The following is a 23,596-nucleotide window of genomic DNA, read 5'->3' as shown; positions in this document are numbered from 1 at the left end:
GGCTCTGGGGCCCAGGCTGTCCCTTCAGCTCAAATTTCGAGGCTTTGTGTCCTCAGAATAGCTTGGAATTCCAAGCCATTCAGTAGGGAATCAGGCCCTGCCCCACAAGGCCAGGCTGGGGTCCATTCCTGTTAGCTCAGTCTCCTGCCCTTCCCCTCTTCCCAAAACTGAGCTGAGTCCTCTCCTGTCACTCAGATGACCGCAGTTGCCTCCTGTCAGCTCCCTAGGTCTGCCTGCCTCTCTCTAGACACGCCCGCCCCCTCCATCCCACCCTTCAGGAGATGGCAGGGTGGGGCACAGAGGAGGGATAGACTCAAGAGCATCAAGGAGGACTGGTAGCAACTGCCTGGCGCGGCTTTCCCACTCCCTGGGCCCCAGCCACCCTCCTTCCCTGGGACGTTGGTGGGGGGGGCGCAGGCGTTCACTGAGTTTGGGAGGTGTGGGGGAGGACAGGCTGACAAATTTCATTGCTGACTCATTGAATTTGAGGGCCCTGAGAGATGCAAAGACATTTGTAAGTGGACAGGGCAGGAAGGAGAACTTTCCAGAAGTTCAAAGACAGACTAGAGGAGGAAGTAGAAGGAGCAGGGTGCAGCATAATAATAGTGAACGTTTACGTAGTTCTATTTATATACCAGGTATTGTCCTAGGTATCTCATAGGAATTGGCACCTCATTTCATCCTCATAGCAACCCAGTGAGGTAAGTGCTTCATATTAGGTGAGGACAAGGAGGCATAGAGAGGTTAGGTCACCCGCCCAAAGTCACACAGCTGGGGCCGGGTTCAAACCCACGAAGCTCCACTGTAACTACAGCTGGGAGTGGGGGAAACCAAAGACGAAGCCCCGCGCTGGGAGACCGGATGCTCAAGTCCCAGTTTCGTCCTGTCCCCAAGGCTCCCCTTTATCGTCCCGCAGAGAAACCGACCAAGTCAGGAGCGCCCTCTTCTGGAGGACGCTCCTCTTGACGCGTCCTCCGCCCGGGTCAGCGGGGGAGACGTGAGCCCGCGAGGGACCCAGCAGCCAACCTCGGCTCCGCCCCCTTCCTTGAGCTCGGCCTCCCGGGCGGGGCCGAGGCGCGGGCGGAGTCGCGGCCCAATAGGAAGGCGCAGTGGGGGAGGGGGGTTGGTCGCAGCTGTGCGCGCGCTGGTTCTGGATCCCGCTCCCGCCCCGGCGCAGGTGGGAGGAGCGCGGGGCTTGCGCTTGATTGGCAGCCGGGCCGGCCAGTCAGCACGGGGCGTGGGCGGGGTGCGACTGTGAGCGCGAAACATGGCGGGGCTAGGTGCTGGCTGCGGCGGCGGAGGCAACGAGGGTCAGGACGACGACAGCGTGTTCAAGGCGGCCGTGGAGGTGTTCACGAAGCTGAAGGTGCCGAGGGGCCGAGGAGCCACCCTAGGGCGGCGGGGGCCGGGCGGCGGGGGCGGGCAGGGCCTGATGCGGAAGTCGGCGGCGCCAGGCGCGCGGCCTCTGTGGCGGCTGCAAGGGGGAGGCTGTGGGGCTTCCATCTCTGCTCCTTGGGCGGCCCCGGGCCTTCACTCTTGCTGTCTCCACGGCCCTGGACTGGTAGTTCGGGCCCGCACCTTAGCCTCTGTGGCACGGAACTCGGCTGGACCCGGCCGGGCGCGCAAAGCGGGTGTGGAGACAGGAGGGCACAGGCCCTCGCCTCGGCGAGCTCGCGGGGTTCCGGGGGAGAGACACGCGCGGGGTCCATGGCAGATGCCGGTGGGGGCCGGAGTGAGGAGACCCGCCCCTGCTCGTCGGGTATCTGTCCCAGGTCCCTGATCCCGCCCGCCCTGTCCCGCCCTTCCCCCTTGTCCCCCTCACCCGCGCCTCCTCCCTCCGCGATCGGCCCTCTCCCTCTCCTTTCCCCGAGCATGGATCGGAACGTCACTAAAGCCCCTAGTTGCTACGAGGTCAGACTGCTGTGTGAGCCCAGAGGGGGCGTACTTAGAGGAGGCGGAGCTGAGGGGAATGGAACTCTGGGTGGGATGGAGAGCGCCGCCCGGGTGCACACGCTGCGGGAGGGGAGCATGTGTCACAAGCTTGGCGGCGGCGTGGCAGCAGTAAACGCGTGAGAGGGGCACTAAGAGCATGATGGCAGAAGTGTGTTTTTACCTTTCTCTGATGTTGGCTTTCTAAAGCTCCCTGGCTTTCCCTTTCCTTGCTTAGGAGCTCAACTGCCCCTTCCTCGAGGGTCTGTATATCACAGAACCCAAGACCATTCAGGAACTGCTGTGCAGCCCCTCGAAGTACCGCTTGGAAATCCTGGAGTGGATATATATACGGTAACATCATTGTTTCTTCCTTCCCCGAGCCCGGATGCACATGGGCACCACTCAATCGGCCTGGGGATGAAGAGGTTTGTTATTTTGATGAGGGGCTGTCCTCTATCCCAGGTCACTGTGACAGCACCTGCTTGGCTGAGAAGTGCCAGCTGTGGAGCGATGCTCGAAGTGGGGGAGAAAGTGCTCCCAGACAGTGCTTCAGCTCGTCTACTTGTTGTCTTGCTGAAGTGGAGCTTGGCTCCTGAGCTTTTTTCTTGCTGTAACTATTAGTTTCAATGCTGGCAGCGACCTGGGAAATAATGTACTTCAGTCCTTTCATTTTCCGACTGGGCAGCTGAGGGTCAGGCTGGAGTCGTGAACTGTCTCAGGTCTTACCACTGAGGAGTGCCAAGCAGGGCTGAGACCCCCTTTCCCAGTCCTTCAGGCCAAGGTGCACCTTGGTGTGTGTGCCTGGCACTGTGCAAGGGAAGCAAAGCCTGTCCAGACGGCAAGGGGAAAGGTCTATAAAGTCCCTTCGAATATCTGCTCCTTGGAAGCAGCAGCCCCTGAGCTGAGCGGTTGTCTTAAGGTCATGACTCCCAGGCCGGTCTCTGGCATGACTGTGGTTGGTCGGTCCAGAGTCTTTCATGATGCCAAGCCTCTGCCCATTCTCAGCCTGGCCTGTCTGCCCTCGCAGCTGAGGAAGGGGCCTGGGCAGGAACCTGGCCGGGGCAGCGAGGATTCAACTTGCACCCAGCTGGAGTGCCTGCTGGGCCATGGGAAGTCGGTAGGCCTGGCCCTGGGCTGGGTGTCCTGGGGATGGCTGGGAGGAAGGAGGAGGTGTTTTCACATTTGAGCCTCTGCCTTTCAGCAGCCTCTCCTGCTGCCATGTGAAGGCCTTTGACCTTTATGCTCTGGGCAGGATGAGCCTGGGACCAGGGGCGTGGCATACCGAAATTGGCATTTTTGGCAGGGTGACATGGGAGTTCTGTGGTGGATGGATTTGGAGGGAAGAGGCTGGAGGCAGGGAGACCAATGCAGAGGCTATTGCAACAACCCCGGGAAAGGATGACAGGAGCCTGTCTTAGAATGGTGGGTGGCTCAAGTGATAGGCACTGTCGGCCCTGGAGGCACCAGCCACTGGTCCAGGAACCTGGGAAGAGAGACAGTAGTGGGGATGGCTGGGGCTAGTTCAGTGATCTTGAACAGGCTCCCAGGAGGAGAGAGGCCAAAGTCATGTCTTGGAGAGGCTCTCGTTGGGAGGGAACCCAGACTTGCCTGGCCCATGTGGAAACTGGGGACCGGGTCACTCTGCTGCCAGAAGGGAGGGGGTGAGAGTCCACGGCTGCAGTCCTCAGATACTTTTAGTGCTTTTTAAAATACAAGAAACAGAATCCTTTTAAGAAGCAGCCAGGGAACGTTCAATTGCTTTTCATGATCCCAAGCTGGCAAAAGTGCCATAGGCCTTTCAAGGACCTGAAGAGGATTGAATAGAGTTCAGTTTCTCCCAATTTCATGTTGGCTTCTTTGCTTGTGGTTATTTTGGCCCTTGTTTAGGGCCACCTGTTCACCCCTCTCTGGGCAGAACCTGGAAGCCATACCCAACATTGGCCAGGTGGCCTGGTGTGGCAGCTCTTGGTGGCCCATATACCCAGCTGGCCCTCAGCATGGGCAGGGCAGGGCCACTGGGCCCCTGCATTGCTGAGTTCAAGGCACGTGGGTTTCCTTGGCTCCTGAAGAGCTGTACTTTGCTTGCAAGGCCTTGAGCACCATTAGTTTCTGCCCTGCTCCCTGCTGCTTCAGGAAAATCAACTTTAATGAAAGCCCTTTCCGAGTGAGGTCACTTAGGCTTTTGGGGATTTGTCCTTTAGTGTGTTGAAGTGGTTTGCTGCGGTCTAGCCTGATGGATCGTGGAGTGCTCTCTGCTCCCTGGTGCTTTGTGAGTGGGAGCATTGCCCAGCAACCAGCCCAGGGCCAGCCTCCTACCCCCGCTCCTTGTGCCCCAGCACTCTTTGGCTGAATGGGTGGTTGCCTTAATGAATAATGCAGACAGGCAGTGCAGCTGAGGCTGCTGGATCCCACTTCCTCTCTGCTGTAGTCCTGCAGTGTGGGGCCTGGTACCTCAGGTCCCGGGTAGCCCCAGCTCCCAGGGGTCCAGCATGGTGCTGTAAGTGTGGCCTGGGATGCAGGCGTTTGATAGCATAACCCCAGGGAAGCAGTGAGCCCTCTCCACTGAACACCTTCCATGCCCTTTCCCACCATGATGAGTCAGTCAGCCGGTCCCTAGGCCTGAGGCCTGGGTCCCCACACCACTCTAGAAAGCAGTGGAAAGAGTCTCTTTATCTTTACGTAGGAAGGCCCTGCTGTGGCTCCCTGGCAAGCAGGTGCGGCCTCAGCAGCTGGGGTGCAGTTCCCATGGCTGCGGTGCTGTGCCAGCTGGGCTCCGGGCTGAGAGTGCGGGGCTCAGACCGTGCCTCCTGGGGAAGACCTATTGGGAGGCGTGTGCCTTGTGTCACTTGTGATGCCTGCTGGTGTGTGGCAGCCCTTACTGCCTTTGGGTGTGGTCTGTGTCTGCTCCTCAGCTCAGCATCTTAAGGCAAGCTGCTTACGAGCGGCCACCATCCCATTTACCTGTGTGGGTACCGTCAAGGCTGGGGCTCCACCAGACCCAAGGGGGCGGCTGGGACTGCTGTCTCCCCACCCAGGGGACTAGAGCTATGGCCCCAGAGCCCATCATCTAGGAACCCTCAAATGGCTCAAAGCTGTGACCTGGAGTAGCATCATCTCCTGTTGACTTCTGTTTGTTTAAAAACAGAAAATGTCTCTCTGTTGAAAGAGCTCAGCATGGGCACTTATTAATGGCATATTATTCTGTGGCAAGAGGCCACGGTCGTCCATTTGTTAAGGCACACTGGCCACCTTTTTGGTGCTGGCTGCCGTGTTAGACCCCAGAAATGCAGAACAGAAAGCTGGCTCCTGGCCTCTGTGAGCCCAAAGCCTGAAAGGTAAAGCCTGGTGGAAGGGCGGTACCCAGGCCCAGCAGTGATGGAGGGGTGCCAAGGTGGCTGCAGGCACGTCCAGCCCTTCCCTGCCTCCCTAGGGAGGCGATGTCAGCCATGGGCTTTGTGGGATGTGTTGGAGCTGACTTGGTGGGCTTGGGTTGTATGGGAAGAGAGCACTCCAGGCCGAGAAGGGCAAACACACAGGTGCACACGGAGGTGCGAGAGAGCGCCCCAGGAGGGCCTGCAAGGACACCGGAGCAGGAAGGGCCTTTTGGGACATCCTCCCTGACTTAAAGAAAAGACAGCCCCTAGGTTCCTTCGGAGACAGAGCTTGGAGCTCTGAGTAATTCAGATTTTTCCTCTTGGGCAGTCCTTTCATCTTTTTATTGTGAGAATTGTAATTTCAGTATTTAAATTCACATTTCTGAGGTAAACTTTCCAAGATATTTTGTTTTTTCTGTTTCTCTGATAATGTATGGAGTTAATCCACATCACATAAAGTTACTCATTTTAAAGTGAACGTTTCAGTGGCATTTAGCACTTTGCACAAATGAGTAATTCACTTTTGAGAGCATGTGTAAGGAGAGGTGGTGAGGGGGCCTTTGCGGCCCACTCAGGCCTGACTAGCTTTGCTCTTTCCTTGCAGGGTCTGCCCCTCCTGGCAGGACAAGTTCAGCTCACTGAAGGGGGCTCCAGCCGAGGTGAAGGTCCAAGGTGGGTGTTCGTCCTCGGAGTTTGGTGTCAAGTGGTGGATTTTGGGCCGTTTTGACCTGGTGCACAGTCTCCTCGCAGGTTGTGAACATCCCATGAGACGGGTTTTTTTCTCCTGGAAGGTGCGCACTCTGTGGACGTTAGTAGAGACTTCGAGAATCGGCCCTGCCCCGCACCCCCCACTGGGCGTGGTGAGTGGGAGTGCTCCTCTGCTAGGGGCACATGAAGGCCAAGGCCGCGTCGCCCTGCCAGCCCATCCACTGAGGTGCTGGCGGCACAGACAGCAGTTCTCACTGATGCCACCAGTGGCTCTCTTCACATGTCGCTGGTGTGTGCACGTGCATGCTACGTGTGGCGCTCCTGTGAGCACGCTGAGCAGGTCTCCACGGCACTTGTCTTGGAACTGCTTCTTTTTGATCCTTTCTTGGCACAAACTGTGCTTTACCTGGTCATGAACATTCGGTAAAGGGGAGCCAATTGTTGTCCTCAAGGTGGTGGCTGACCCTTCACCTTGTGTGCACACGGAGTGTTTCCAAAGGTCAAATTTTCCATGGGTCTCATTTGGCCCCGCCACTTCAGGGTGGGTGAACTGGACCCTGGAATCCTGATCCATGCCCCTGCTGGCGCTGCCAAAGTAGTTATCTGGGGACAGTTGTCCCCGAGGCTGAAATGGGCCACAACAAGGCGTCGGGCCTTGGAGCCTGTGGGCCAGCCTGGGCTGTGCAGCAGCGCTGCCCGTCTCCCCAGCACTGGTCCCCCTCCTCCTGAGGGGACCACAGCAGTCAAGGCTGGGTGAGCCTGTTCACCAGGCCGTAGCTGAGTTCTCTGACACACATGCACACACAGGTGCTAGCCCTGGCCCTCAGCCCAACCACGGCCTTGGCCTTGCCATTCCCAGCCTCAGTTTCCTCTTCTGTAAAGTTTGGAGTATCACCTAGCCCTGACCGCTTTGTGGCAGTGTGCTTAGTGGCAGAGCAGGTGGTAGACGTGAGTGCTCGTCGAAGAGTATTACTGGGAGAGACCAGGATAAGTTGGGAGATTAGAATTCAGCACTTTGCTTGACGGGTATTTCTGGAGCACCAGTACGCGCCCACTGCTGTTTCAGATGCTGGCGGTGATTGTGCTGTGCTCACGGAGCTTCCTCTGTAGCTGGGAGAGGCAGGTGCTAAACCAAGAAGGCAGCAAAATTTGTAGTGTAGCAGACAGTGAGAAGCACCATAAACAAAGCTAGGTGAAGGCAAAATTGTGCTTGGATGGGTGGGGAGAAGGGTGGTTCTGTTGACAGAAGATGGCTGGGGAGGGCCTCTCTTTAAAACAGAGACTTGCAGGAAGGGAGGAAGTGAGCCAAGCAGATATCAGAAAGAAAGAACAGTGTTCAGGGCCAGAAAACAGCAAGTGTGGGGGCCCTGAGGTAGTCTTGTGTGTGCCTAGCAGTTTTGAGGAGCAGCCAGGTGGCCAGGGTACCTGGCATGGAGTGTGGAGCAACAGGAGGAGGGGGGTGAGGTCAGAGGGGCAATGGGGCCAGACTGGCCCAGTCCTTGTGGGCCACGGAAGGACGTTGGCTTTTATTCCGAGGAGGGCTGCGGCCTGACTTAGGGTTTAACAGGGTACCTGGGGCTGCTGGGCTGAGAGCAGGAGGCTGGGCAGAGGGAGGGACACCACTGACAGGCTCCTGCAGCGATCCAGGCTTGAGATGTGGGGGCAGTGGGAGAGGGGAGCACTGACTGGATCCTGGATTTACAGCAAAGGCAGAGTTGGCGGGGCCAGCACGTACACAAGGATTTGGGGTTAAGGGATGCGGGCCGGGCAGGTGTGCCTGGGGGGTAACTGGCACTTGTGAGCCATCTCCAGGATTATTCATACTTTCACATAGACGCTCTGCTTGCTTCTAACACCAAACCTTCCAAAGCAGATGCCAGAGTTATGCCCGTTCTGCCTTTGAGGAATGTGAGGGTGGGAGATGGACCTGTGAGGGGGTAAGGACATTGCCACGGGGCTAGGTGGGGGGCATGGAGCTGGCATTGGCCCCAGGCTTTCTGGCTCCAAGGACTGGCCTTTCTCTGTGTGCCACATGGTTACTCAGAATGCTCAGGGCACCCTGGAAAACATGGCCAAGCAGACCCTATACCACAGAGGGACTCAGTTTCCTAATCTGTGAATGGAGCTAAGGCCCACCTCCTAGGCTTGTCAGCAAGATGAAAGGAGATGATGATGTGAAAGGCCTGTAGGAAACTGACGAACATGAGAGACGGTTCCTTTTGCTTTGGCCTGGCGAGGTCTCTGAAAGGGCAGCACACAGCATGTTTGGAAGATTCCCTGGGCTCTCTTGACTCCTCAGGCAGCTGACTGGCTTTTGCTAGAAGCCAGAGTTCTCTGTAAGGAAGAGCGTTGAATGCAGCGTCTTATTTCAGGTGAGGAAACTGGTGCCCAGAGAAGGGCAGTGACTAGATACAGGTCACAGAGCAAGAGGCAGTCCTGGCACCTGGGGGTGTCCTCCACCTGCTTACTTGTTTACCTGGGTCTTCCTGGCCCAGCCAGGAGCGGGAGCATCTTCACCATGGGAGCACTGGGCCCCTGCATGGGTGTGTGGTGTCCTCGCCTGTTTGGGTGGGTGTCTGCGGTAACTGGATCCTTGTGTTCTAACAGAGATGGTGAAACTAGGCCATGAGTTGATGCTGTGTGGGCCGGATGACCAGGAGCTCCTGAAGGTAAGAGAGGGCCCTCTCTGTCCCCATGGGGGTCTCAGTAAGGCTGCAGTGGGCACGCAGGGGCTTTCTTTCCCCAGGCCTTTGCTCCTCAGGTCCAGGAGGTAGCATCCCCAGTCTCTGCTTCTTAGCTCCCTGGGGCAGGAACCCATAGAATTCCCTTGGGTAGATCCCAGCCATCCCTAGGGACAAGAGGGGAGGGTGGCTGAGGAGGCCAAGGAGGACCTCTGGCTTATCATGACCAAAGGAACAGAGAACACATCCTGTCCTCGGTGGATGACATCATACACACCAACACTGTGGTAAGTACTTTACATGCCGGTAATTGTCACACCCACCCTTGGCAGTAGGTACTTGTCTTGGCTCCATTTCATGGGGAAGGTGACAGACAGCTCACTCAAGGTTACCCAGTGACAGAGCCTGGCCTCCATCGCAGGCCTCTGGCTCCTGATCCTATGCACTTTCCCCATCTGCTGCCCACTGTGGGTTTCTATACAGAGATGGCCCCAGTCCACCCCCACATCAGTCAAAGAAACCCTGCCACATACCCTTAAAATTAAAAAAAATTTGAAATAATTATTTCCACATTTTGGCTATTAGAAATAATGCTGCTGTGAATGTTCCTGTATACGTGTTTGACCAAAGACATGTTTTCAGTTCTCCAGGGTATATGGCTAGGAGTGGAATTGTTAAACTTTCTGAATTTTTTTGAATATGTTTAACTTTTTGAGGAACCACCAAACTGCTTTCCAAAGTGGCTGCACCATTTTACATTCTCACCAGCGGTGTGTGAGGAGAGTGCCAGGGTCTGACATCATGACCGACACGTGTTACTGTCCATCTTTTTGCTGCTAGCCATCGTTGTGGGTCTGAAGGGCTGTCTCACTGTGGTTTTGATTTGCATCTCCCTGATGACTAACGATGTTGAACGTCTTTTCCTGTGCTCATCGGCCATTTGTACGTCTTCTTTGGAGACATGTTTCTGTCCAATTCTTTTGCCCACTTTCTGATTGGGCTATTTGTCTTTTTATTATTGAGTTATAAGAATTCTTTATATATTCTGGATAGAAGTCACATCAGATATTTGATTTACAAATACTTTCTCCCATTTTGCAGATTGTGTTTTTACTTTCCTGATGTGTCCTTTGGAGCACAGAAGTTTTTAGTTTTGGTGAAATCCAATTTATCTGTTTTTCTTTTGTTGCTTGTGCTTTTGGTGTCATATTTAAGAATCTATCACCAAATCTAAAGTCATTAAGATTGGCACCTGTGTTTTCTTCTAAGAGTTTTATAGTTTTAGCTCTTGTAGTTAGATCTTTGATCCATTTTGAGTTAGGTTTTTTTATATGGTATAAGGGATGTACCCAACTTCATTCTTTTGCATGTGGCTGTCCAGTTTTCCCAGCACCGTTTACGAAAAGACCATTCTTCCCTCATTGGATTGTCTTGGCATCCTTGTTGAAAATCAGCTAGTGTAAATGCGAAGGTTTATTTCTGGATTCTCCATTCTGTTCCATTGATCTGTATGTCTGTCCTTAGGCCAGTACCACACTGCCTTGATTACTGTAGCTTTGTAGTAAATCATGGCATGTGAATCCTCCAACTTTGCTCTTTTTTGAAGATTGTTTTGGCTATTAGGGGTCCCTTGAATTTCCGTGTGAATTTTAGAATCAGCTTGTCAATTTCTGCAAAAAAGCCAACTGGGATTTTAATGGACATTGTGTCGAATCTGTAGATCACCTTGAGGAGTATTGTCATCAACTGTATTAAGTCTTTCTGTCCATGAACACGGGCAGTCTTTCCATTAATTTAGGTTTTCTTTAATTTCTTTCAAAGATACTTTGTAACTTTCTGTGTACAAGTCTTGTACTTCTTTTGTTAAATTTATTCCTAAGTATTTCACTCTTTATGATGCCATTGTAAATGGCAGTGTTTTCTTAATTTTATTTTTATATTGTTCATTGCTAGTGTATGGAAATACAGTTGATTTTTGCACATTGCTCTTGTATCCTGCCACCTCGTTTATTAGTTCTAGTAGTTTTTAATGCATTTCTTAGGATTTTCTGTATGCAAGATTGTGTCATCTGCAAATAGAGATAGTTTTACATCTGCCTTTCCAATTTAGATGCTTTTTATTTCTTTTTCTTGCCTAATTTCTGTGGCTAACACATCAGTACAGTGATGAATAGAAGTGGCAAGAATGGGCATCCTTATCTTGTCCCTGATCTTAGGGGGAAAGCATGGATCTTCACCACTGAGTATGATGTTAGCTGCGGGTTTTTTATAGATGCCCTTTATCAAGTTGAGGGTGCTCCTTTCTATTCCTGGATTAAGTGTTTTTATCATGAAAGAGTATTGAATTTTGTAAATGCTTTCTCTGCATCTGCTGCCATGATCATGTGGTTTTGTCTTTTTTTCTATTTTTCCTTCATTTGGTGTTCCAGGTTTCCTTCTGATATCATTTCACTTCTGTCTAAAGAACTGCCTTTAGCAATTCTTTTTTTGAAGTGGTCTGCTGTGTCCAAATTCTCTTAGATTTCATTTATTTGAGTATGTCTAGTTCTCCTTCATTCTTGATGGATATTTTCACTGGATATAGAATTCTGTGTTGGCAGTTCTTTCTTCACAGGTTCTGATGAGAAATCTGCAGTCATTTGAGTCATTTCCCTCCTGTGAGTCATGTATTATTTTTCTTCTGCTACTTAAATTTTTTTCTTTGTCATTAGTTTCCAGCAATTTAATTATGTATTTGTGCGACAGTTTCTTTGGTTTTGTCCTATTTGGATTTGCTCAGCTTCTCGAATCTGTAAGTTTGTGTCATTCGTCAAACTTTGGAGGTTTTCAGCTATTATTCCTTAAAATACTTTTTCAGTCTACGTACTTTTCTCCTCTCCATTTGGGCCTCCTATGACACACATATTAGGCCTTTTATTGTTGTACCACAGGTCCATGAGGCTCTTAATGTTTTTCAATTTTTTTTCCTCACTGTTGCTCATATTGGGTAGTTTCTGTTAATCTGTTTTCAAGTTCACTGACTCTTTCCTCTGTCTCCTCCATTCTGCTGTTGATTCGCTCCATCAGTGAGTTTTTATTTCAGTTACTCTATTTTTCTGTTTTAAGTGTCTATGTGGTTTAAAAAACACACACATTTCTGTCTCTTCGCTGCTGCTTTCTCTTCCAGCTTTGGTCTCAGTGGTGTCTATGACTGCTTAGTCAGCATTTTTCTAATGGCTGCTTTAAGTTTGTCATGTAGTTCCAGCATCTGTACCATCTTGTCATTGGTGTCTGTTGACTGTTTTCTCATTCAAGTTGGGATTTTTATGGTTTTCTTCATGTGCCAAGTAATTTTAGATTGTGTCCTAGACATTTTGACTATTACTTTGACTTCGAGTCTCGTTAGATTTTATGGAGAATGTTGCTATTTGTGTTTTAGCAGGCACTTAACCTGGTTAGGTTTAAGCTGTACATTCAGCCCACTTCTCTGGCCCGTGGTTCCAGTGTCTGCTCAGTTCCCACAGCCTTTGCGCTGCTGCATACGTGACCCAGCATTCAGCCTGGGGCCTGGGTGCTGGTCTCCCCACTGGCTTAGTGATCAGAGCCCCAGCATGCTCATCAAGGTCAGACCCAGCCCTACATGGAGGGGGGGGCGTTCTCAGACAGATTGATGAGTTTAGTTTCCCGAGTTATTCCCTCCTAGTCATCTCTAATATTATCTGGTTCTTGGGGAATGGGGCTCTCCTTTTCTGTCTTCCAGCCATGATTGCACCACAGCGGTGGGAGGACAGAGAGGAAGAAAGAGTAACAGCGTTTGGCCCATAGCTCCACTGAGTGGAGAGGACGCTTCCCTGCCCTCAGAGTGTTGGCTCCTGTAATTTTCTGTTGCCAGGCTGCCTATGTGCTGCTGCCACCCCCACATTGCCTGGGGTCTGGGGTCTGAGAGAACAGAGAAAAGAGAGAGAAAAAGGCCAGGGACTTTTCCAGTCTCTCTAAGTGCTAGGGTTTTCTCCTCCTGGAGCTCTCCGTGTGTGCCCCGTGCTCTCTCTGGGCCTGGGCTGGCCTGAGCACAGGCCTGGGGAGACCAGAGGAGAGAACGTGGTACGTCCCCACCAATCTGAATGGTGCCCTTGGATTCTGACCTCCCTGACACACCTGCTGACATTTACCTTTCAGAGGCTGCAGACACCAGCCACATGCTTTCTGTCCGCTCTGAGCAGTGGGTGTCAGTGGGTGTTCAGGAAGGTGACGTGTGCTCTCTCCATCTTACCCGGAACTGTAACCCTTCCCTTAGTTTTAATTAAAAATTTTTTTGTTGTGGTAAAATGCATGTAACATAAAATTTACCCTTTTAACCATTTTTTAAAAAAATTTCCCGCCCTGAGGGGCTCTATTCTTTGTTTTAATACTTTATTATTGTGGTAAAATAAACATAACAAAATTTACCATTGGAACCATTTTTGAGTGTATAGTCAGTGGCATTAGGTACATTCACAATATTAGGCAGCCATTACCACCATCTCCATAACGCTTTTCGTTTTCCAGAATTGAAACTACCCAATTTTTAAGCCATTTTCAAACATATAATTCAGTAGCATTTAATACATTCCTCATGTTGTGCAGCCTTCACCTCTGTCTAGTTCTGGAAGATGTTTGTCACCCTAAAAGAAGGTCCTGTGCCCATTAAGCAGTCACCTCCATTAGCTACAGGCCCTGGCGCCCACTGCTTTCCTGTTTCTATTTCATAGGAATGGAATCATACAGTATTTTCCAGGGTCATCCATGTTGAAGCATGAATCAGTACTTCAGTCTATCTCCTGGAATAAAACATAAAAGCAAAAGAACCATCATGTTGGCATTATTGAGAGCTGGGAGTCGGGATGTGGGAGAAAGCAGATTTGGGCATAAGACTGTTAGGTTCGGGAGTGTCAGTATGAGCCCCTAATGTGTTTGAACTTTCAGAACGTATGTGTGTCTACACACACACACGCACACACACACACACACACACACACAATTTCCTTACTTTATCCCCTGAAAAGGCCAAGAGCAATGACACTGTAGTTGTGACACAGGCCCAGGGCAGGAAACCGCCTGCAGTTCCTTAGACGGTAAAGCTCAATTTCCCACCTGGCCCAGCACTTCCACTCATAGCTGTCTCCCCAAGAGGACCGAAAACCTGGGTCCCCACGGGAGCTTGTACATGAACAGGAAGTAGTATTCTTAGTAGCCCCAAAGTAGGAACAACTCAAATTTCCATCTGCTAGTGGATGGATAAACTAATTAGCAACAGGAAAGGAGAAAATACCGATCGGTGCGACTCTGTGAGTAGACCTGGAAAACAGGATGCGGCGTGAGAGCAGCCGGACACAGAAGGCCAGGAGCGTGTTCCCACTTGTAGTAAAGGCCCACAAGACACGAATCCAAAGCAGCAGAAGCAGATGAGTGGGCACCGGGGCTGCTGGGTGCAGGGATGGGGAGCAGCAGCTACTAATGGGGATATGGTTTCTTTTGGGGGTGATGACAGTGCTGGACTGACATAGTAGCAATGGCTGCACAGCTCTGTGACTGTCCTAACAGCCACTAATCTGAACACTTCAGAAGGGTGAATTCATGGTATGTGCATTCTATCTCAGTAAAAAGTACCAGCTCTCGGAATGAAAAAGCACACCTGGGAGGGGAGTGCTCCAGGCTAAAGAACAGTGAGGGCACAGCCCCGAAGCAGTGTGTCCTTGGCCTGTTCCCGAAACAGCCAGCAGGCTTCTTTCGCTGGAGCGGTGCTAGGGACCAAGCCTCGCAGGAGGCCTTAGGGTGTTTTCTCAGGGCAGTGGGCAGCCGCTAGACAGAGTCTGTTGAGCATCACAGAGACGGGTACTGGCTTGGGCAGCTGTGGTCGCAGAGGCCACAGTGGAGGGAAGCAGCCAGGTTAGGTGGGGCCCACCTGCTTTGCTGATGGAGGGATTGGGCTGGGGCCCAGGGGAGGGCATCCCACCCAGAGCACAGTGAGGTTTGGGGCTTCAAGGATTCACTCTGCAGGCCTTTCTGAGTGTCTTTGTTGGGTCTGGCCCTTTGCTGGGGAGAGCAGGGGACACAGATGGCATGAGATGAGGCCTTGGCCTAGTGCTGCCCCCAGGCCAGTAGAGGCCATGGATGGGCATCAGTGAGGTGGCTGTAGTCCAGACTGGCGACTCCTGAGTGTTAGAGGGGCTGAGCCCTGATGAACCACAGAGGACCTGGCCTGGAGGCTTGTAAGCAGACACAGGCCGGAACTGCCCAGTGGGGTCAGTGCCAGTCTGAGCCCTACCTCAGGTTGGCAGAGCCTCAAGCAGGGAAACCATCCTTTCCTGGGCATTGAGGGGGAGCTGGGTCTGTGCTGAGGAGGGGACAGCAGTCAGGGTGTCCCAGCCCTGGCCACTGGTCAAGGCCTTGTGACGTACTGCGTGGCACTTGCTCTCTTGATTCTGCCTGGGCTCTCCCCTGTCTAGTGTCACACCTGCCACCTCCCACTCCCGGCCTGCCCTTCAAGTGTGTCATTCGGGCTCAGTGTTGTATGGGCAGATGGGGAGAATGAGTCAACAGGAGGGCATGGAGATGTAGATGCCAGAAGCTTCCAGAGGCCAGGCCTCTCAGGTTGTATTTAGGTCCAGGGGATCAGCTGCAAGCCTCCTCCCCTTTCTGGAAGGAGGAAGGAGTGGTGCTTCCGAAGCCTTGAGCTCCTGGCCGGGCAGCTCCCTGCTGGGAATCCCAGCCGCTTCTGGGGGCGGGGGGCTAAGTCAGCTGCTACTCAGGGACCCTAACTAAAGCCTGGCCACTTGCTGCCTGTTGGGGATGAGCCCTTATTCTGTCACGAGGAGTAGGTTTGGTGCAGGCCAGCTCCACGACCCCGTCTTGCTGGGCCAAGGGCTCTGAGCCAGTCCATGATGCTGCTGGGTGGGGTCCCGGTTGCTGGGGGCCCAGTAGGGCTGAATGTGGGGCAGGGGCACCTGGCACATCTGGCTAGCGAGTGCATGTTGCTTTCCTTGCCCAGGGCCAGGCCTGCTCCCAGAAGCAGCTGTGCTTCTTGGACCAGCTGCTGGATGTGGCCCAGAGCCTGACCATTGGATGCTCCAGGGGCTCCAGGTAAAGGTTCGGGACACACCCTTTGCAGAACGGCTGGTGGGCACCCTTGGTCCTCCAGCTGGAGTTGGTAGGGCTAGGGGACCGCCACCGGGCACGTCTCCAGCTAGAGTTTCACTCCCTGCCCTGGGAGCAGCAGCTACACACTGGCCCAGGAGCTGCGGGGTGCTAGACTAGGCAGGACTCCCACCACCCTGGGGGTGCTGCCTAAGGTACCAGGCCATCGGTGTGAAGGCATGGGCCAGCCACTGGGGATGGGGAAAACAGGCACCCGGGGTGTCCCTGCCATGGGGGCGGACTCTCGGAGACTGGAGGAGATGCTGTCTCCTGGCCTCTCTGCCTGGTTTCGTTTTGCCACTTGGGTCTCTGACTGGTGATGAGCGTGGCCTGGGGCTGCCTTTGCAGTGTGAAGGAGCACTTTGAGGACACCAGGGAGAAGAATGAGGCGCTGCTGGGGGACCTCTTCTCGAGCTCCCACCTGCGGATGCTGCTGAGCCCCAAGTGTGACCCATGGCCTCTGGACATGCAGCCCCTTCTGGACAAGCAGAGCGATGACTGGCAGAGGTACATGCTCCCTTGCTTCTGTTACCTGGATGGGCGCTTCTGCATGTGGCCCACAGGTGCCCCGATGCCCGTGTTGGCACCGAGCAGAAGTGGCCCCCCTTCTCTCCCTGCAGGGCTAGCCCCACCAGTGAGTCAGAGGAAGAGAAGGTGGAGGAGCTGGCCAGGCAGCTGCAGGAGAGCGCCACCAGGCTGCAGTCGCTCAGGCTGGAGGTGAGGGCGCTGCCCCCAGCTTTGTCTCTGACAAGGTGCACCCAGCCTCAGATGCCCTGTTTTTATACTGGGTGTGTTGGGAGGTCTGAGCGAGGTGGCATGAGCGCAGAGCCAGCGCCTGCAAGGTGGAGGGTGCTCAGCCCACGTGAAGGCACAAGCAGGGAGGCTTTCCGAGGAGTCAAAAGGACTGGCCTCAGGCGGCTGTGAGCCAGGCCCCATGTGCTTTCTTGTGTGTAGCCTGGACCTGGCCTCGTTATGGGACTGAGGAGCACATTGAGGCCCACCCAGGTCTCTGGTCTTAATGTCTCCTGGTTTGTGGAAGTGAGGGGTGGCCAGTAGACCCTGCTTCCCGAAGGAGGTTAGGGACATGGTGCCCCATGACAGACAGGGTGGCCTCGAGGGACCCTCGACCTTTGGCTTTGCAGTGCTTTGCGCGGCAGAAGCCAGGGGCCGCTGTGAACAGGGCTGACAACAGTACCCTGGACCAGAAACTGCGCTTGGTCATCTCTGACTTCCATCAGCTCATCATGGCTTTCCTCCAAGTGTATGAGGATGAGCTGGGGGAGTGCTGCCAGTGCCCAGGCCCCTACCTCCACCCATGTGGCCCCATCATCCAGGCCGTGTACCAGACTCTGACTTCATGGAGCCAGGTAAGAATTGCCTCTTCTGTCCTCCTCCCTCCCACGGGCCACTGCAGCCCCCACGGAGGGACCCGAGGGCTGGGACGGGGCTGGGAGGGACTTGGCCTCAGCCTCCCTGCGAGTGAGTGGCACACTGGGCTCCAGGTTCTAGACCTCAGTATGGGACTTTGGGTGGGTTGGGGCAGGTGCCTCTCCTGGTGCCATGGAGGGGATGAGGGCTGATGGGGATGTCCCCCTGTGGGTTCCCTGCACTTCAAGAAGGTACTAACTCAGCCAAGACCCTTGGCCCAGAAGAGGTGTGTGCACTGCCTGCTCGGGGGCCTAGCAACTGTAGGAGACCCTCACCTCCAGCTTCTGTCCCTGTATTGGTCTCTGTCTTCACGGTATACCCAAATGTATCAGAATCTCTTCGTTCTTATGAATGTCCAAGAACTATGCCAGACAGATAGGTGCTTGCCTGTCTGTGCCCTTGGCCAGTTCAGACAGACAGGAAGAAGCGGTCCCACGCCACTGTGCTGACTACGTCAGTATTGACTCTCTGTGGTGTTCTATGTTTCAGATCCCCAGAGGCTGACCTAAGATGCTAGGCTGGGTTATGATTATGAGTACAGTTGCCATGCATGGAACTCTGACATTGGCTCAGGGCTTCCATAATGTTGGCCTTGGCTTTTTAACAAAAAACTCCTAGATTTCCAAACCTCTGACCAGCCTGTCCTTTGTGATTCTACCAACAGGACAAGTTAGAGCACAGTCTTCTCCCATTGGAAAGGCCCTTTTATCTTGGGACACTGATTTTCCCACCGTGCCACTGGCTTTGCTTGGCTACCAGTGTGGGATGGAGCACGTGATAGTGCCCCCTCTGGGCCAGGAGGAAGGGAGTTAGGTTGGGGAACGCTGATTGGTGACTCTCCAGCTGGGAGTCCTGCCCTCGCCCTGGGCTGTCCTTGGGGGTGAATGTCATATATTTGAGGGTCTAGGGCAGAGCACATATTCAGTGTGAGCCTGGATGTGAAGCAGGAGGTGCCTTCTGTAGGCCAGACCACCAGCATTAAGTGGCTGCATGTCCCCTCCTGCCTAGCTATTGAAAGCAGTCGTGGAGGTCACTGACACCTCGGTGAAAGCCGTGGAGATGGCAAAGCAGCAGCAGGGCGAGCCGGTCTGCTGGGGCAGGAGCAACTCTGTGATGAGTCTAGGTATGTGGTCACCACTTTCTGTGGCTGTGGCCACCCATTTGGTGGTCAGGGATGGGGCTGTCCCAGCACACCTCAGGTTAGCACCTGCCTCCTTCTGTGCTTGACCAGCACTTGGGGAGTGGTGCCTTACTTGTTTCTTCTTTTTCTAATGCATAAGGTTTTCCTTCCCTTGAAAAAATGCTTTTGACAGCCTATAAAAGAAAAACATGAATTATAGAAAATTGGAATAGTCAAAAGACGTGGAGAGGTAAGCTAAAAACATTGCATAACGGGGTGGCCCACGGATGGTCAGTGTTAATATTTTGGTCTGTTTCCCTCTATTCTTTTTCCTCTCATCTATTTTTTATTTGTTTGCATGAGTTGAGTATAATCACAGCATGTATACGCTCTTGTATTCTTCGCCTTGGACCTCATTGTAAGCATTCTCCCTTGCTGAAGTCACATTTTTAATTGTCAAACACTGTTCCTTTCAGGCATTTGCTATAATTTATTGAACATTTTCTATTACTGAGCCTGTAGGTCATTTTCAGTTGCAAGATTTACAACTATGACAAATGGAAACAACCCAGGGTCTTACCCTGGGGTAGCGTTGGGATAAATAACGGTGTAGGTAGGTGGTGGGACGGTATTTGTTGTTTGAGAACTTGGTTATGATGACCTGAGGAAATGCATATTGCGGAGTGTTAAAGCGAAATATATAGGTTAAAAATGAAATACACGGTATGATCTCACTCTTCTAAAGGGGAAAAAATGTAGACGAATCCCTTGTAGGAACTGAGCTAGAAAGTGGACCTTGGTTTTCTCCGTGTTAGAATCAGAGGTGGTTTAGTTCATTTACTGTTTCTTTATCCTGCTCTGTAGTCTTCAGCTGTTCCCCAGTGAACATGTATTACTCAGGTGGTCGCCCTTCAACTGTCACGAGCACGGTTAGACATTGTAGCCCCCATCCTTCAGTGGAGGAGGGGCTCCCGCCTTCGTGGTGGTGAGGCTGAGCAGTTTCCATCCTCCTGTATCCTCATCAGCCCTGGCCTTGCTCCTTCCAACCTTTCTGCTGTTGGATAGGGGCAAAATTGTATCTGAATTTAATTTTAAACTTTTCTTTCTGAGTAAGTTTATCTTTCCTATGGAAGTACACACTTGCACTCAGAAAAGGCTCCCCACCACCTTTTCTTCTGTGATAAGAAAAATAGCTTTTAGGGAGGAGTCTCAACTCACAGGGGTAGAATGGTGAAAAATAGGATGTTTTCCCTGTGCTGTTCAGTCCAGTTGCAATGATTTTAAAGCCAATAGTTGTGTAAACACAACCCAGTTCAGGAATTGGCAGAGGCCTCGCACCCTGGAGATGCCCACGGCCTCTTCCTGCCCACAGCTCACTGCCACTCTGACACCGTGAGACTTCTGTCCCTGTTCCACCTACCTCTCACGTGTGTTGCCATGGAGCCAGACCTTTGGCTTTTGACAGTCTGGTTGTAATGTGCCTTGGTGTGGGTCACTTGAAGTTTCTCCCATCTGGAGTGTTTTGAGCTCCTTGGATGTTTAGCTTCGTGTTTTTCATCCACACTCAGCCAGACAGTTGACTCTTCCTTCTCCTGTACCTCCCGGGGCTCCCAGTCTCGAGGTCCACCCGAGGCGATGGCTCAGGGCCTTCCCAGCTCTCCCCTGGGCATCTGCACGGCTCCAGCGAGCACGTGGCCTCTAGAGCCCCCGGACTGTGAGAGCTGTTCAGAGCCCTCTCGGACATCTCATTCTGCAGCCTCTCCTTCCGCGCCTTTTGGTTTGTCTGCTGTTCACTCTGACTCTCATCCCCCATCTTAGGCAGTGGCAATTATAGCATCTGCCTGCGAATGCTGCCCCGGTGCGCCCCCGAGGGGTGGCTTTAGCTCATGTAGCCCCTGAGCCCTCCCTTTGGGGGGCTGTCTGCATGAACTTACCAGCCTGCCCTCCCCTCACTAGGCCGGCCTTCTTGCTGCTCTTGGCTTGGCACACACACTTGGCACATGTACCCCTGACCGCCCAGGGGTCTCTCTTCTTTCTGACTGAACTGCAGCAGATTCCTCCATTTTGAAATTTCTCATAACGTTTATCCTTATCATCACTGTCACTCTGACTCTCACCCCCCTGCGTGTAATTGCGTAATTGCTGTTCAGACAATGCCTACAGCCTGTGCTGTCATTAGTATAATAATGAGCACGTCTTCACCCCTGCTCACAGGAGTGCTCACAGGACTGTGCAGGCTTCACCTTTTCCGTCACGCCCTAAGGGGGAGGGGGCGAGCCGCTGCCCCTTCCCCCTGTGCTTTGCGTGCAGAGAAGCATCCGCTTGCCCTGCAGCCTGGAGAGTCTTGAGGGCAAGTGCTGCACCCGAGCAGGGAGCTTCCTTCTGCCCCCGCACACCTCTGGCCCAGCTCTGGTCAGTGCAGCCTCCTCATTTGTTTGAGGTGTGTTCTTGTGCTATAGACACGACAGAGAAACGATCCGTGTCAGCCCCATGCCAGGGGCCAGTTAGAATGGCCTTTGCATTTCCCTGGTTCCTACCTGACAAACCAAGGTCCTTGGTTTCTATGACCTTGGGCCAACCATGTGCAAGCTGTGTGTGTCTGTGCTGCTCCATCTCTTGGTCTGAGAAGCTAGGCCACCGTTCTGGGTGCTGTAGCTGGGCTGTGTTGGTCCCATGTCCCCATGCTGGAAGTGAGGGGCTTGAGTGAGGGACCATTGTGCCTGCAGGGCCCGTACCTGGAGCCATGGCCTTGTGTGCGGGGCGGGGGGCTTTGGCGATGGAGAGCGGCTTATCCCATCATCAGCCACCAGTCACCCTCTCACCTGGGTGGACCTGAAGCCCCATTTGCCTCCCAGGCGATGAAAATATCCATTTATTTTGAAAGCAGGTTTCTGGAAGCTGGAAAGTGCATGGGAGTAATTTGATGGATGCAGTGGGTGGAGCAAGCTGCAGCTGGGAGGACGGCCCGAGGGGGCAGTAGGGGAGCCGGTCTGCCTGGTGGAACCACCATGGTCCCAGGGCTGTGTGGCCGGAAGTTCCAGGGAGGGGACAGTGGCCAGTGGGCCAGAAGTAGAGGGCATAGGCAAGGCAGGTCTGTACGGACTGGCACTCCCAGTGAGAAAATGACCGAATTGAATGGCAAATCCGGGCTCCCAACATGGCTGGAGGCCCGGTTGAAGCCCACTTCCTTCTGGCCTGCCAGGGTCCCTGGCGTGAAGGTTAGTCCCTACCTGCCCCTGCTGCCATGCCCCCCGCATGGTTCCCGGCTGGGGAGACCCTGCAGGAAACAGGCGGCTCCGCTGGAGTAGAGCAGGGCCAGTGCGCCAGCTGCCCTGGCCTCCTCTCTCCAACCTGGGCCAATACCATGGAAGAGAGAAAGACCTGGAAAAGCATGGTACTGGCTCATTCTGAGAAGAGAACTTTCCAACAAATTGAAATTAACGTACTCACTATCTTGTCCAAACGTACCTAGGAAACTATGAAGAACCAGCAAGGAGAAAAGCAAGCAAACACTCAGGAGTTAAAAATGGTTGTTAAAGAGTTCAAAAAACCCATGCAAAGAGTAGAAAACAAATGAGGCAACGAATCTTCAGAGTAGAGAAAAAAGGGACTGGTAAACAAAACGAGGACAAAGAAGAGCGAGGCCGAGGCCTGATGCAGACAAAGGAAGGACCATGAGGCAGAGGTTGCAGCTCAGTGGCAGGCCCAGGTTCCCAGGACAGAGCAGATGCCACCTACAAGCTGTGCCCCCAAGCCCAGCCTCCTGAGTCCGTAGTAGTGGGGACGTAGCACCGGGCCTGGCTTCCGGAGAGAGCGCATGGCCTCCAGATGATGATGTCCTGCGTGTTCAGAGGACCAGGGGCTTTCAGTCTGGGATCCACACCAAGAGAAGGCAAGGGAGCGCCGAGAGCACAGGACAGAGGGGAGATGGAGCTGATGAAGCAGCAGGGGTGGGGGTCCCCAGGAGCAGAGCGGGGCTGGGGGCAGCTTAGGGTTGGGAAAACCTGAGGATTTAGTGAAGGCAGAAGATACCCCCAAATCCCATCTGTGGAGAAATGTGGCCACGCCCCAGAGGGAGTGTTGATGGTGAGCGTGGAGGGTTGCTAGGGCTGGGACTGGGTGGGCCGAGTGCTGTCTCAGCTCTGTAAGGAGTCCGCCTGCTCAGGCTTTGCCCCGAGGCCCACCCCCTGATTCCTGAGCTTTGGAGTCACCCTTGGGATGGGCAGGACCACATGCCAGTTGACATCCTTGCCATGTGGGAGGGGAGAGGATGGGCCAGGAGGGAGGGAGGCAAGTTGGAGGAAGGATTAGGTGTCTGTTTAAGTTCCGTCACCACCAGCAGGAAAACCTGAAGGGAGAGCGCCAGTCCATAGGGAGGGTTCGGGGTGGGAGTGAGCGCCAGTGGCCCAGTGCTCACTATCTGAAGTTGGTACTCAGGAGGCAGGTGTGTTATGGTGGCATTTCCCTTCCCACCCGCCCCAGAGCCCAGCAGAATCCCAGCGCTGGCCTGCGGTGGGGTGCGCAGCTAGGGCCCGTGCTGATTGATCTGTGTGCATAGGTTGCCGGTCTGACTAAAATTGAAGACAGCATCAAAATCAGAACAAGCCCTGGCTCCTGGGCTCTGGGGAGAGGGCTGGGGGCGGGGACAGGCTAGTGGGCCCTGGCCTGGGGCTCGACCTGGCACCCACAGGTGCCTTCTGTTCGCGCAGGGCACCCAGTGCTCTCCAGCCCCTGCCCCCTCAGCAGCTCCTGGCTTAGCACTTTTGAGTCATAGCGGGAGTCGGGCCCCCCTGGAGGCCCCGCTGTGGAAAACCAGTGGAGGAGGAGGGCCAGGGAGGGGGCGGGTGGGGAGCTGCCTCTTCCAGGCTGGGAAGCGCTAGACTCACTTTGCCATTGGCCTTTTTCTTTTCTCTGCAGCCACCAAAATGGAAGAACTAACCCAGAAATATATGAGATTTTCAGCGACGGTCTGCACAAAGGCCCCGGGTAGCCTGGGAGCTGGCAGCTCTTTCCCCAGTTGTCAGGCAGCGGGGGCCGGGGGGTGCTGAGCCATCAGCAGTCACAGCCCTCGAGTTCTCCGGACACGGCCTCCGAGTACTCAGCGCCTGCAGCTCTTTGGGAAGGGGTAGAGGCAGGGTAGGGCAGTGTGAGCTGGGAGAAAAGAAAACTCAGGTTCTAAGAAGTTACCTCCAGCCTGCTTT

The 23,596-nt window shown here is 53.6% G+C and overlaps 1 protein-coding gene across 2 annotated transcripts; it reads left to right on the top strand.

Moving 5' to 3' along the window:
• The first annotated feature begins 1,213 nt into the window (after positions 1 to 1,213).
• On the top strand, positions 1,214 to 23,581 carry HAUS7 (HAUS augmin like complex subunit 7). 2 transcript variants are annotated; one of them, XM_032475995.1, is made up of 11 exons: positions 1,214 to 1,366; positions 2,168 to 2,283; positions 5,911 to 5,978; positions 6,098 to 6,166; positions 8,622 to 8,683; positions 15,702 to 15,793; positions 16,196 to 16,354; positions 16,468 to 16,564; positions 16,990 to 17,214; positions 18,284 to 18,398; positions 18,556 to 23,306. In XM_032475995.1, the coding sequence occupies exons 1-11, from the start codon at positions 1,268 to 1,270 to the stop codon at positions 18,606 to 18,608; spliced, it is 1,155 nt and encodes a 384-aa protein (XP_032331886.1). In that variant the 5' UTR covers positions 1,214 to 1,267; the 3' UTR covers positions 18,609 to 23,306. The 2 variants fall into 2 exon arrangements, with proteins under 2 accessions (XP_032331886.1, XP_032331885.1); XM_032475994.1 differs by lacking the exons at positions 6,098 to 6,166; positions 18,556 to 23,306 and adding an exon at positions 23,313 to 23,581.
• Positions 23,582 to 23,596: the final 15 nt, after the last annotated feature.

This window comes from Camelus ferus, chromosome X (assembly GCF_009834535.1).
Source record: "Camelus ferus isolate YT-003-E chromosome X, BCGSAC_Cfer_1.0, whole genome shotgun sequence".
Lineage (NCBI taxonomy): Eukaryota > Metazoa > Chordata > Mammalia > Artiodactyla > Camelidae > Camelus > Camelus ferus.
The sequence above is the reverse complement of the archived record's forward strand: the minus strand, read 5'-3'. Positions and strand labels throughout refer to the sequence as shown.